The 13,380-nt window shown below is 41.5% G+C and overlaps 1 protein-coding gene across 3 annotated transcripts in view; it reads left to right on the top strand.

Moving 5' to 3' along the window:
- Window positions 1-13,335, top strand: part of EPB41L5 (erythrocyte membrane protein band 4.1 like 5) — a 52,890-nt gene extending 39,555 nt beyond the window's left edge. For 2 of the 3 annotated variants that reach the window (XM_084209785.1, XM_084209784.1), the window contains exons 19-26: window positions 3,550-3,678; window positions 4,223-4,284; window positions 4,933-5,043; window positions 5,599-5,692; window positions 6,607-6,684; window positions 7,490-7,531; window positions 7,913-8,031; window positions 8,656-13,335. In XM_084209785.1, the coding sequence (XP_084065911.1) occupies window positions 3,550-3,678; window positions 4,223-4,284; window positions 4,933-5,043; window positions 5,599-5,692; window positions 6,607-6,684; window positions 7,490-7,531; window positions 7,913-8,031; window positions 8,656-8,713 (693 nt within the window). In that variant the 3' untranslated portion in view covers window positions 8,714-13,335. The remainder of the gene's footprint in view (window positions 1-3,549; window positions 3,679-4,222; window positions 4,285-4,932; window positions 5,044-5,598; window positions 5,693-6,606; window positions 6,685-7,489; window positions 7,532-7,912; window positions 8,032-8,655) is intronic. The other variant, XM_084209786.1, reaches the window with a different exon arrangement.
- Window positions 13,336-13,380: the final 45 nt, after the last annotated feature.

The raw sequence follows: 13,380 nt of genomic DNA, 5'->3' as shown, positions 1-13,380 counted from the left end.
TAGACTGTAGGTCCTGTTATGCTGAAACACTGCTTATACATAAACTGTGTTCATTTGCTTTAGTTTATTTAAGAATATTTTAGCCTGTTGAGTTCTACTTAAGTTCAGACAGAGAGAAGGAAAAACATTTAATTGGTTCGTTGAAGAGAATGGCCCGGACCTGTTTCAGGGGTTTTTAAATTGTGGCTGATTTATAATAAGCAAGCTAAGATTCCTGTAATGAGCTAATCTAACAAACAGCTGCCAATACAGAACAGTCACAGTCATCCAGCTGCTGTCACATAAGGTGCCGAGTAACTTTAGAGGTTATAGATACTGGGAGGACAGTAATCTGATTAGAGAGCAAGAACATTTGCATAACAGAGAATTATGGATCAACAGTATGCCAATAGCTGGTAAAACGCAGTTCAGCTTTCAAGAAGGATGTGTAAATTATGTTAGGAAAATGTAAGAGTAGATCATTGGGGGGTTCTTTTAGGGTAGAAGAGACAGAATAAAACTTTTCTGCCTATGATGTAGCTTACCAAGAAGTCACTTGAGAATGTTTGTTTAAAAAAGATAGACAAAGATTAGAAACTCTCTACATACTTGAAATTCCCAGTGCTTCAGATTGCAAAGACATGTAGGTTACAGTAGCACCAAATGAGCACACCCTTCAGAGAAGAAGGTTAATGGTTTGGAAACCAGTCCTGAAAAGAGTGACCTAAAAGTCACTATTTAAAATACTTTGTTTCCTGCCCTTGAAGGCTGCTTTAGAAAGCACAGAAACTTTCACTTACGATGTTTGTTATAAAATGTACCTGTGGGCTCTTCTCCCGTACTTACTTTTCTTCTTAATCTGTTGGTAAAAGAAGTGTTTGTGCTATCCTCTTGTGGCAGAATTGCATGGGACTGCAATATATCCACTAAAACCTTGCAATAAGTTTAGATCCTGGAGCTTGTTGTTATTTCAGAGGGAATGCAGTATTGCAGCATTCTCTCTGAACGTGTGTGATTAGAAATGTCAGCAGATGCAGAAACTGTTACAGTACATAAGAGGTTTGGTAAAATGCATTGGGGGAAGGTGTTATCTTTCTACTCATGAAGGCAGAGCTGCATCCTGAACTTCATGACACTGTTATATGCCAACTCACTTCAGCTTTGTTAATTAAAAATCTTTAACTGTTTTCCTTCGGGAGATAGAGATGGCCTGACAGTCATCTTTATGTAATTCTATGCTTGCAATCAATCAATCCTGATTGATTCCTTTGATAGGGAAATATTTATCTAGCTACTGCTGTTCTTCTAGAGAAAAAGAGGAAGCGAGGGAATGAATGGCTTCATTCTTCTCTGCTGCTCACTGCCAAAATCTGTTGGGATGGAAGAATGCGACTTTGTCCTTTCCCAGCTTTCAGTAGTGCAGTGACCAGATCTGGCGAAGAGAGCAAATAGCTTTAAATACACCAGTGCTCTGCTTTCATCAGCTTCTGAAGGGAAATGAACAATAAAGGTTCACCCTGTTTGCCCATCTTCAAAGTCTGCTCCCGAGTCAGAAATACAAGGACATGAGGGTTTACTTGTTCTGAATTTGGTGTGATCTGTAAATAAATGGAAGTTGGTTCAAAATGCACCTATATTAGGCTCCATCTTCCTGCACAAAGTGATTTTTAGTGGCACTGGGAACAGAACTCAAAAGCACAAAGGGTCGGGATCACATGCCTTGTTACTGCCTTTAATCTTTCCTTGCCTTTTTGCATCACTGCCTAGCTCCATGTTTTGATTGAAGAACACAGTACAAGTGTAGTTTTTCTAGTCCATAGAAACAACAAACATTCCTAATGAGCTGGAATAATGACAAACCCCAGCAGCTTTACTGTTTTGTGTGAACACCTGAAATGTCTTGTAAATTAGACATCTGGAGGCATTAGCAGGTGCTGGATGCTTTTCCCTCTAGCTACATGCTTTTTTCATTCAAAAAACCTGTAAGACACCTATGCTTTTTTCAAGTGCAAAACAGGGTAGGAAAAAATGGATCATTAATATTGAGGGAAATGCTTCCTTGGTAGTATGAAGTTTATGCTCTATTAAATTAAAATATTCTGTAATAGTACTAAGTTTTTTTAAAAGTAGGGAGTCTAATTGTTAATAGACTAGAGTGACCTAATTAAATTGATTTTTCAGGTGGAGGAAGCTGAGAGGAAGTTAAACAATAAATTGGTACTTCAAGCACCAGTGTACTGATGTGTTCAGCTAAAATGACCAGATTTATTGTATTAGTGGAATAATGCATTCAAAATGCTGTGCAGGTAGTGTCACACATGGCATCTGCTTACAGTGGGTGCTGCAGCTGTACAAAAAATAATAATTTAGTTGTAATTATTCCTTTCAGTAATTCCAGCAGCTTCTCTAAAATAAAAGTACTTAAAAGTACTGTTGGTCCTCATAGCTTTTTATGTTGACAGTGACCCTTGAATATTTTGTGAAGTTCATTGCTGACTGGGTCAAAATTTGAAAATGGATTCTCCTTTAGATAGTCTCCTAAGATCCTGTTTGGATATCCCAAAAGGTGATTTAGAGGGAGACAAAAAAAAGGAAATGAGGAAATGTTTTTCCCCTCTTTAAAGACAAAATAACTGCAAATTCTCAGCAATGTCTCCAGGGAATGTAGAAATCTGAGAGTGGATGAAGAGCTGTGGGGAGACAGGTGTTCACCTCTTTTTAACTCCTCTGTTCTGCTCTTCTCTTTGCATTGGGCTCCGTTCCTCCTGGGCACGCTGCAGTTGGTGCAGGTGGGAGGGCAGCAGGATTGTGCCTGCTTGGGGCAGTCCTGCAGCACTTGCCTCCTGGGAGCAGCCTGCCCTAGACCGTGGCATATGGTAAGGAAAGCAGGGCTCTGTCTCCCCCTGCTGAGTCATACCCTCAGAAGGAAGGTCACAGGGTTTAGTTTTCATTCAGCTAATTAACTTCTGCCACTAATCAAATAGCAATTAGTAGATTGAATGCTTAATTAACATTTTATAATTAAGAAATGAAATTCTCATAATGAAATATACTTTAGTGAAAGGTATCTCGTTCTTCTCTTCATTATGAATCTGGCTGCCAGTTTGTTCTGATACAATCACTGGTGGGAGAGGTAGTTAGTAGCACATTAATTAAACTCTTGGTCTAACTTATAAGTGGATTTTAAATTAAATATCTTCCCAACTTGCATTTGAGCATAAATGATCAACTTTTCTTAGGCTACGCTGACCTGATATAATGGCTGTTATATTAATCTCCTCTCAGTAAACTAGGCTGCAGTTTTAGGATGCGCTTCATTTCTCACACACTGTATTTTTAGCACAGCAGTTTGCATATCCATGTTCAAGCATTGTGCTTTTTTTCCTATGTGTTGCTTGACATTACAACTGAATTCCAAAATAAAGGAAAAAATTGCTTTTTCATTTCAATATAAATCTGCTGACTTCCCTTTGGCTTCAGAGCCTTGTTGTTATTTAGAAATGTTGATAAACTTCAGCCCAGACTTGTTCATGTGGAAACTGCTTCTGATAAAGATATTTTCATGTCTAGGATGAAGTGGTGAAGTTGACAGATAAATGTCTTAACAATGCAATCGAGAGCCCAATCGTAGCACCAAAGTGGCTTCCAGCAGATCTCAAAAGCAATATCCTGAAGGCCCAGGCAGAAGCAGGGCACAAGGTAAATACTTGACTGAGCAGAGCTGTGACGCTCTCAAATGTTGTATTTCTCTTCCGTTGCCTGATGTTGGCGAAGGTGCCTTGCAGATAAGGGTGTGCAAGGCAGAGTCAGAGGGCTTCTCACAGTGATAATGGTTCTGTACTGGAATGGTTGCCCAAGGAGGAATTTCTGTCCTTGATGATACTCAACAGGTAACAGGACAAGACCCTGTGCAAGCCCTGGTTTGAGAGGTCATTAAGACAGGTAACCTCCAAAGGTTGCCTTCTAATCAAGCAGTTACTCTGTCACAAAGACTGGGCTTTTTGCATATTGTAGTAAATTCCTTAGCAAGTAACAGTATTTTATTTGGTTTTGTTGGTGAATTATTTTTATTTCTGCACTGAAGTTGTCATATGGAATTGATGTTCTAAGTCCCTGAGGTGTAGATGAACAGCGCTTTTTTGTGCAGGAATAGAGACACTCAGCTCTACTGTGAATCTCAGAACTGACACAAGGTGGAAACAGATATCAGAATTGTATTTCTCTGTTCCTTTCTTCTTCTCAGGTTGGAAAAGATGACAGCATGACAGGTGTCAAGAATTCCAATATTCAGGAGGCTGCTGCCAGGTAGTGAATACATTTGTAAGAAACATACATGTAGTTTACCTCACTACAAAACTGAGAATCTGCAGTTTAGTGCGGTCTGCCAGTGGCTTAGTTGCCTTTGCATTTTACCTTGCATAGCATACCTTAACCTCATGAGTGTGAAGTGGTTTTGAGATAAAAACCAGGATTATAACTGCTAAGTTTTATTATATACAAGATAATGCAGATGCTCTTTATTCTCCCATACCTGATGACCATTGTTACAACAGCAATTTCAATCACTAATTATTTCTGAAATGTGAACAGCTTCAGTGTGGCGAGAGGGAATGGGTCTGTTCACAGTTGTTGTTTTCTAGTGGAGGAAAAAATTGTATACAAATTCCTGCAGTGACAATTTCCTGAAAATTACTAAATATGAAATGATTGCAGGTCCAGTGGAACTGCAGACATTGAAAAATTTAGAAGGTTACCACATCTAACTTCTTGACCATTTGTGATGATGCACATGTGGCAGACCTCAAAGTGCAGAGAGTAACATTGTAAATAAAATGTACAAATAAAATCTACATTAGCAGTCTCAAAACTGTGTTCTAATAAGTGATTCATAAAGAGCTTTCCATGGAAGGTTGTACCTGTTTCCCGTTTTTGTTTTTTGTTGGTTTGTGCCAGGAACCTTATCCTGTCAGGCAAATCACAGAGCAGCCCCACAGCAACCAGTCCCGTATTTCAAGATCCAAGAGAGCTGCTGAGAGCAATCCCTGCTTCAAGCACCTTTGTTCCGTGAGTGACTCTGGAGAAACATGTTTCTGGGGTAAGGGGACCACGTGGAGGTTATGATGAAAAGGCATGAAAAGATGAGGAACAGTTGCTGAGCATTTAGGCTACATCTAAGCAGGTTTAGGGATGCATTTTTAATTACTGTTGCAGCAGTTAATCAGTAGGCCAGGCCTGAGGGTGAGTATCCTTGCAAGCAGTAAGGGAATCTCTCTCATCTTCTGAAAGGACTGAGATTCCTGACATCCTGCTGCCCCTGGCTCTAAAGAGGAAGATAAGAGGATGACAGGAAAGGCTTCAGGCAAATTAGACACAGGGGTTGAAGAAACTCCTTTGAGGTAGAAGACATCGATACCGTTGGGTCTATACACAGCTGTAGCTGGAACTATGGGAGAGAGCAGTAATCTGTGGAGGTAGTTGGAAGGCATTTACATTAACATACAAACACCAGTCTTTTGTCTGCCTCCGTGGAACTGGTGTCAAGGTTTTGAGCTGTCTGGGAAGCAGCCCCGTTCCATGCTGTCCAGGAAGGCTGCTAATGAGGATGTTTTCCCCTTTCAGTAATACCTTGAATGAGGACAATGCTGACTCTAACCATGAGGACCTGCTAATTCCAGCTAATCTGGCTCCAACTGAGGAGGCTGCTGTTTCAAAGGTATCACCACCTGCCAGCCTGGAAGGTTTCTGTCACATTCTGAGCTCCCGATGCCTCCAGGCAAGCCCAGCAGACCTTGCTGCATGCCTGTCATAACTCTGTGAATGCCAGGCCCTGGGGAATGCCAGAGAGTGCTTTCTGAAGCAGGCAGGGACACTGCACAGATCTTTCCAAAGACCATTTCTTTCCAGTTCTTGGCGTAACTCTTATTTTTCTAAACTGGTTGTTTTTCTCGCACTGGAGGGAGCCCCTTACATCCCAACAATTTCATGCTCCAGTAAGGAGACGGGTAGGGATGAAATTCTGACATAGGCAGTTGCCATCAGAAGAACCACAGAAGGAAAAGTTTAAATTTAGATGTTCATTTGTTATATTCTAGTTACCTTAAGGTATTTTAACTGGATTCCATGAAGAGCTCAAATTCGGGGATTAAACTTTCTTTTTTCCTCTCCAAAAGAAGAGTCCAATAGCATTGGACCTCTGCTGCCTTTACTTGAGCAGACTGACAGGTTGTTCTGGATGACCAAAACACCCTGCCCTTTAGCTGTTGGGCCTCTAAACCGGTGTTACATAGCTGATCCCACTGAATAATCAGAAATCTCACTGAGTTCAAACACCCTTCTCCAGCCCTTGCTGACCTTTTGAATGGTGCAGTACCCCACCTTCGCAGAGGGGAAGGGACAGTTTCACTGCTTGCTTACAGTGGCAATGATGTTGTTTCCAGTACATTAATGAGAATAAAGGAAATAAAAAGGCTATTAAAAAGCTGAAATGGAAAGACGTGAAAAAATAGGCCTGATAAAAAGTGGCGTTTGTTAAAGATACTGGTCTATAACTCAGGAAGCCACTAGAGTATTCAGTAGACCTGTGTGGTTACTACTGGGAATTCAATTCAAAACTGATTTATTCCATAGAGCACTCCAGATGACCAGGACGTTTCCTTAACATCACTGACAGAGAATCTAATTGACTTTACAGAAGCCACACCTCGGGTAAATGTATTTCAAACCCAAACTTTTTCCTTTGCACATAACAGTGATTTTTGCTCATAGACTCTCCTCTGGCTTTAGTGTCTGTCTGCCAGGCTTGGATGTGTGGCAGTGGAAAGAAGTGATGAATAGGGATCGCTGCTCACATGGCCCCCACCTGCAGGGGTGTAGACTTGACAGCTTTGCAGGGAAATGAAGGAACCTGGAGAGTGAACCTGTATGTGTGCCACAGGAAGCTCTAGTACTGTTTTAGTAGAGCTGCAAGTGCCAGCCTGCTTCTCACACTATTGGGGATACATAAGGGTTCAGTAGTACATAATTCAGAAATTACATGGGGAGATGTATGTACATGTGTGTATGTCTGTGTATATATAGATATACACACAAATACTTGAATAGTAAACTTGTAATACTAATCAAGCCTTTAATATAGATAAAAAGAAATCTCTTATAATCTATGCTAGCAAAAATGAGTTACATTGTATGCACCAAGAGAAAGGGGGAAGAAGAAGGACTTTTAGACTCTTCACAGTAGTATGCTCTGGATTAAGATTGTCCACAAAGCACTAAAAGATGATTCTTTCCTTTGGAAGGGAGCACTGAGATGAAACTGCTCCCAGTGCGTGTCTGGCTCTGTGCTCAGTGGGTGCCACATCTCCAGCTAATCACTAGTGTGGTTCAAAGGCTAACAAGGGGCAAATATCTGAAATTGTTTTGGGGGAGGTGTTGTTTTGGGAGGTATGCTATTTTGACAACGTTTCTTAACTGCTTTCAACCTTTTAATTGAGTTTTTGTTTGCTTTTTGTAGGTGTCTTCTCAGCCCATTGTAACACCGAGGTGGATAGTGCCAGTGAGTTACTTAACCGTTTCTTAAAGAAAAAAGCAACAGCTTTTGTCATGATTAAGAAACAGAAGTTCAAGTTAAATAATAAAGTACAATAATTTTTAATTGTTTGAAAGTCTCTAAAGTAATGTACCAGACCAAAACCAAAGCAAACTAATTCAGCTGGAGTACATCAGTCAAAATACCCTGTTAATAGTTAAACTTCATTTTTGCTGTATTGTACTAGAGGTAAATGCCACAAAATTTCTTAAAGAATTTGTATTTAGTATAGCCCATGCTGTAGTTTAATGGTTCCTATTTTTGCCATTATTATGTGAATCATATTGAAGTTAGCTTGTCTTGTCCTGGCTGGTATTTGAGTTTCTTGTTTCATTCTTTCCCATTCAGACCGGACTGATTTCCAACGGGCCTTTGGGAAATAATGTTGCCTTATCTTTGAAGGCAGTGAAAGGCAGCACGGAGACCCTGATGGGGCTGACACCATCCCAGCAGGCACCTGAAGTGAGGTGAGCTCACTCCTCGCGTCTGTGTGGGCACTCTTACTGCTTCCACTGACATAGTTACAGTGGCCATTTAGACACAGTGCCGTGTTTTGCTCTGCTAATAAACTGTAGCTCTGTCTCAGTTTGTGTGTATGTTATAATTTCAGTTTCTCTCCTTATCTGCTCACATGTTCTAGTGCTAGACTAAAGTTATGGTACAGAAAAATTTTCTGAGAAATCTCTTTACAGTGTTTTGGTACCTGACAGAGGATTGGTGGGGAGGGACAGGGATGCCCCCCAGTCAATTCCAAGCTATAAGAGTGTCAGAAAACCCAGCTGGTAGAAGCCTTTTCCCTTGCTATTCCATTCTGCCATGCTGATGAGGCAGAATGATGGCAGTGACAACCGGGCCTTGCAGTGAGCATCTTTAAAGAATGGCAGTGGTGCTACTGCTGCATTGTTTAAATTTCATTCAGTTTGCTCTGCTGCTGTTGTCCATTAGAAAGGTTTTCTGTTGGTCTCATTAAGTTACAAGGGGAACAGCCATGAATGCTCTTTGAAGCAATACTCCTCTCTTGTAATCCATCATGGCAGACCTTTTTTGGAGGAGTGTATTTACAGAGCCTTATTTTTTCCCCCCGCTTTTAGCCCAGTTACTGAGGATGCTACAATAAGAACAAAATGTTTACTCACCACTGAACTCTAGAAGAAGGAGTCTCTGAAACTCACCTTGTAAAAACTCAAATCTTCCAACATATCTCCGTGGGATCCTTCCAAAAGACTCGCTTGGGATCAGACTCATGCTGAATGGGAGCCAGACAGGTTTGCCTGGATCCAGGAAGAGAGAGACTTCTGCATTTTTCACAATCTAACTGGAACTGCAGCCTGAACTGGGATGTAAAACCACATGCACATTAGATCTTCTCCTTTGGGAGAAGTGAGATGTCACACTGGAGCTAGTTCTGAACTGAGGAAAAGAAAGCAGCTGTGTTCTGCTCGTGCTGGGTTGATTGTTCCTTACCCTGAGCTGGCTCTGGTGCTGGAAGGTGTTGCAGAGCTGTGGGGTGTGAGCTGGGGCTCTGATGGCTGCAGAATAATGAACATCACAGGGATGAGGAGAACTTGCAGGGCCACCTCGTGGCCGTGCCCTGCACAGGGCTCTCCGTGGTGGTCACTGTCCTCCCGTACAGCCAAGGACATTCTCTTCTGTGTGATTATTGTCTCTGGTTTTCCTTCGTTGTACCAACACATACTCTCCTTTTTGGCCTTAACCCCCTTAATAATCCTTCCACACCCTGTTACAATACCTGGAAAGCATGAAAATCTAGTCCATCTGTGACCAGCTATGTAGACTGGATTTGAGCCGCTGCTCACTGCAACCAGGAAAATGTAAATTACCTGCCAAACAGCTTGTAGCATTAGCAGAATACTTATACTGATAATTTCATTTCCTACATGATTCAAATACATGCATTTTAGACTAGAGATCTGTATGTTTTAAGAGCCAAAGCAGTGAAGGTGTGAGTGCAGCTTGCTTCAGGAATTGCTCATTGATTAGTATTGTTGTCTTCTAGGACTAGAAAGGAAAAGAATTTTCTTGTTTCTCTTCATGCTGTTTCTCGGTGTTTTTTCCAGACACTGTGCTTAAGGAATACTTACCAGGTATTTTTGCAGCATGAGGATACAACTAGATCAGTTTTTAACACCACTTTGAATCCTATTCCAAGGGTCATCTAATAGTTGTATGTGGAACAAATAACAGAAAGACTAGGGTGAAAATAGGAAAAAAGGATAAAAAATTCCTGTTAGCAATTCACTTCTCTGTAGAAGGAAGGTAAGAGCACACACTGCACAGAGCAGGTGAAGGTCTTTGCGTGCTCAGGTGAAGTTTGGGGTACAGTGCATACAGTTCAGAGATCATTTGAGCTCTGGGCAGCAGTGTCATCATGTGGACCCTGGTGATATAGCCTGTGAAAAAAGTAATGCAGAGTCAGAGGGAAGAGAAACAATGATGAATCCCACATCTAAAGGGAAGCACAGATGAAACAACTGTGATCTTTCTTTCTGAGGAAGAGGTGAACATGTGACTTGGTTGGAGGGCATTTTCTGCATAATGCTGCTGTTCGTAGATACTTATATGCATGTGGTTCTTAGAAACAAACTTAAATGTGAAAATTTGTTCTGGATCCTGTATGCACAACTTCATTTCTGCCCATTGTCTGCACGTGTCTCAGTGTAAACAAAGGTTTGGACCAAACCACTATAGATTGTGCTAGTAAGCTGGCCCCAGCAAGGCTGCTGCATTCATACTAAGGTGTTCATGCTGCTGTTGCTCTCATGCTCTTCGTTGCAAGATGCTGAATGAGTGTTAAGGGAGAAGCCACGTGGATTTTATGTGACCCACTGCCACGTCTCAAAACCCCTGAAGCCTTAGTAGAGGAATGTAGGGACCAGAGAAATCTCCTAGGAGTGACATACCAGAGCGATTCTGCAGGCAGTGATTTGCAGCCATTGCCTCAAGAACCAGGATTTCAGGATTAGTGACAGGTGCTGCAGGTGCCTCTCCAGGCAGCACCAGAGCAGCACATGGGCAGGTCCTGCTCCCACGCTGCTGGATCAGCAGAGCCACTGCCCCAGCCAGGCACAGGATTCCTGCTCCCAGCCCTTCAGCTCTCTCATTGCTACTTCCAGTTGAGTATTGGCTTTTTTTATACTTTTAAAGTCTCAGCCTTACTGCTTATTAAAATGTAGAAGATTCCTGATTCGAATATCAAATGTCTTAGTCTGGATTAATAATGCAGTTGCCAGCAAAGTTCCTGCAGGAAAAGGGAAGCAATGGCTGCAACAGTCTGCTTTCCGCACAAAGCCAGGACTGTGTGTGGAAACTTGGCACTTGCTATTCATCTGTTTGCTCAGCAGCTGAGCTGGCATTCACCAGCTACATGTGTTGGGTTTGTAAATAGACAGAATGCAGTAGCATTTTCTTAGGCATGTTTGATATTTGGCTCTTCCCGTTGGGTTCAGGAGCTCTACGAACTGTCAGCTTGAATCCCTCCCAAAACTTGGAATAACAGAAGTTTACAGTTTTCCAGCACTGTGTGTTGAATACCATCCTTAGATTCCTCCCAAGCCATCACAGCAAATACCAAGTAAATAGCGTGTGGTGAGTGTGTCCCCTGAAATCTAAATGGTTCCAAATAGCCAACTGTTATTTCAGTATGGTCAGGATGGCCATGTTTGGAGTGGAATGTTGTAATTACACACATGCACACACAGAGAAACTTCAAAGGGGTGAGGCTTTCCTCAATTTTCAGAGGACTAATATTGGAAACTTCACATAAAAATGCAAACATTTCAACTGGTAAATTGGGAACTTGCAATATCTTAGAGATTTGGGGCTACAAACCTAACTCTTCCTTGCAAAATCTGATACTTGGAGCAACTGTTCAATTTACCTTGATGTAGCTCACTTATCTAACCAAATCATTGCTTATGTAGGAGCCTGGTGAAATCAAGGTGACACAGGTTTGTGATCTGAACATCCTGCAGTTTGGCATCACTGTTCTGGTTTGCAGCTAGAAGTACTATGTTACAACAGGACTGTCTAACAGGTAATATAGCATTCCTCATCCCCTGCATTTATCAAAATAGGGATTATAGTTCCTACAGTTAGTGTTGTAAAGTATCAATTAATCCCTGTATGCTACTGAGAAAAAAGGATTTTCCTGCCATTGCTATACTATTGGTTGATTGGCTGTAAGGGTCCAAGCATGTTCTTAAAGTCTATTTTTTGGTATTTATTTAAAGAGATTTATAAATAAAGCTTTTGTGTGAATCTGGTGTCAGGATGTTGGCAGGTCTGCCAACCACTGAAAAGCTGTAAGAGTTGACAGAAATGAATGAATGAATATTAAGTGATTGCATCTGAAAGTTAAAGGTTTTATAGAAATCTTGGTGTTTATAATAACAGCATCCCTGCCCTTATCTCAGACTGATTACCATGAGAGAGATGCATTTTAGTCTCTGCATTTATGACCATCAGTCTGCATGTGCAGTGTGCATTTACAGGCTTAGGAAATGGGCATTAAAATGTGGGAGTTGAGGCTTTCTTACACCAGAATTAAGGGAATCTCTTCTTTAGTTCAGTGGTAATAGAGTTTAATATTAGGTAATTCATAGGACATAAATTACCTATTTACCTGTTAATCAGTCATGGTTAATGAATTAGCTTGAATGTATTTGATTTTAAACTTAAATTTTTCTCACACTTTGTTGAAGACATCTACATAAGACAATTTTGGTCAACTTTTTGGACACAACTTAGGCAAGAAAATTTGCAGCCCTGTTAGAGCAACTCAGGTGAACAGTGCAGTGATGTGTGGGTCTCTATATAAACTGTTTGCAGTCCTTGCCTGCTTTCCCTTTGTGTGCACCCTGCTCCTTCCTTCTCGTTTCATCCCAAAGACGTACTCTTGGGATGAGCGTGTCCTTCACAAACAGCACTGGATGTATTTTTCACGTTGTGAACGTATTCTGGTACAACCCAAATCTACTGGTGAAGTGATAGCAGCTAGCAGCCAGCTAGCATTTAAAGCTCTATCTAGGCACATAGTGTTTCTGAGTTTAGGAAGCTGTAGTATCTATATACATATATATATATGTAGCTGTTAGACACTGTAATGTCACAGCTTTCAAAGCAGCTGGACAATCATAACTTTTCAACCAAAAGATAGACCAGTATATACTAATGGCCTTTCAGTGACACAGGTGTGATCCAGGTGTGTTTGCTCCACGTGTTGGCACCACAGACAGGAGTGCGGGGCAGAGGCAGAGCTGCCGTGGCTCGGGGCGGTGCGGGCGGGGATGCTCAGCACAGCCCCTTAAAGGCAGGGCCCGGCTCGGTGTCACAGGTGGCTCCGTGCTGCTGCTGGCCTGAGAGCAGGCACTGCCGGCAGCGCTGCCACACCCACAGGCGGGAGCCACAGGATTCTCCTGCAGAATTCACCTCCTTTTGACAGCTTGGCTTGAGCACTCTGCTCCATAAACACACACACCACCCCTACCTATATAACTGGACAAGCTTATTTTTAAAGTATATAAGAATATTTTTTTAGCTAGATTTGTTTTGTTAAAGCCGCACTAACTACTGTATTTTTACTTTTTGTATGTAAAGCTTGGCAATAGCTCTCAATGTATAATTTATTTGTTGGGTTTTTTATAAAATGAAATGCACCCTCTTGCTTCTGTTTCACAACATTGGTGACCTATGAACTGTCTTAGGCACTGCACTCTGTATTGAAACTGTACATGGGAACAAGTAGATCTGTAGTCCACTCAACCCAGTCTTGGAAAGTTTGTACTGTAGTCTTGTCT

This window comes from Fringilla coelebs (genome assembly GCF_963513975.1).
Source record: "Fringilla coelebs genome assembly, chromosome: 7".
Classification (NCBI taxonomy): Eukaryota; Metazoa; Chordata; class Aves; order Passeriformes; family Fringillidae; genus Fringilla; species Fringilla coelebs.
The sequence above is the reverse complement of the archived record's forward strand: the minus strand, read 5'-3'. Positions and strand labels throughout refer to the sequence as shown.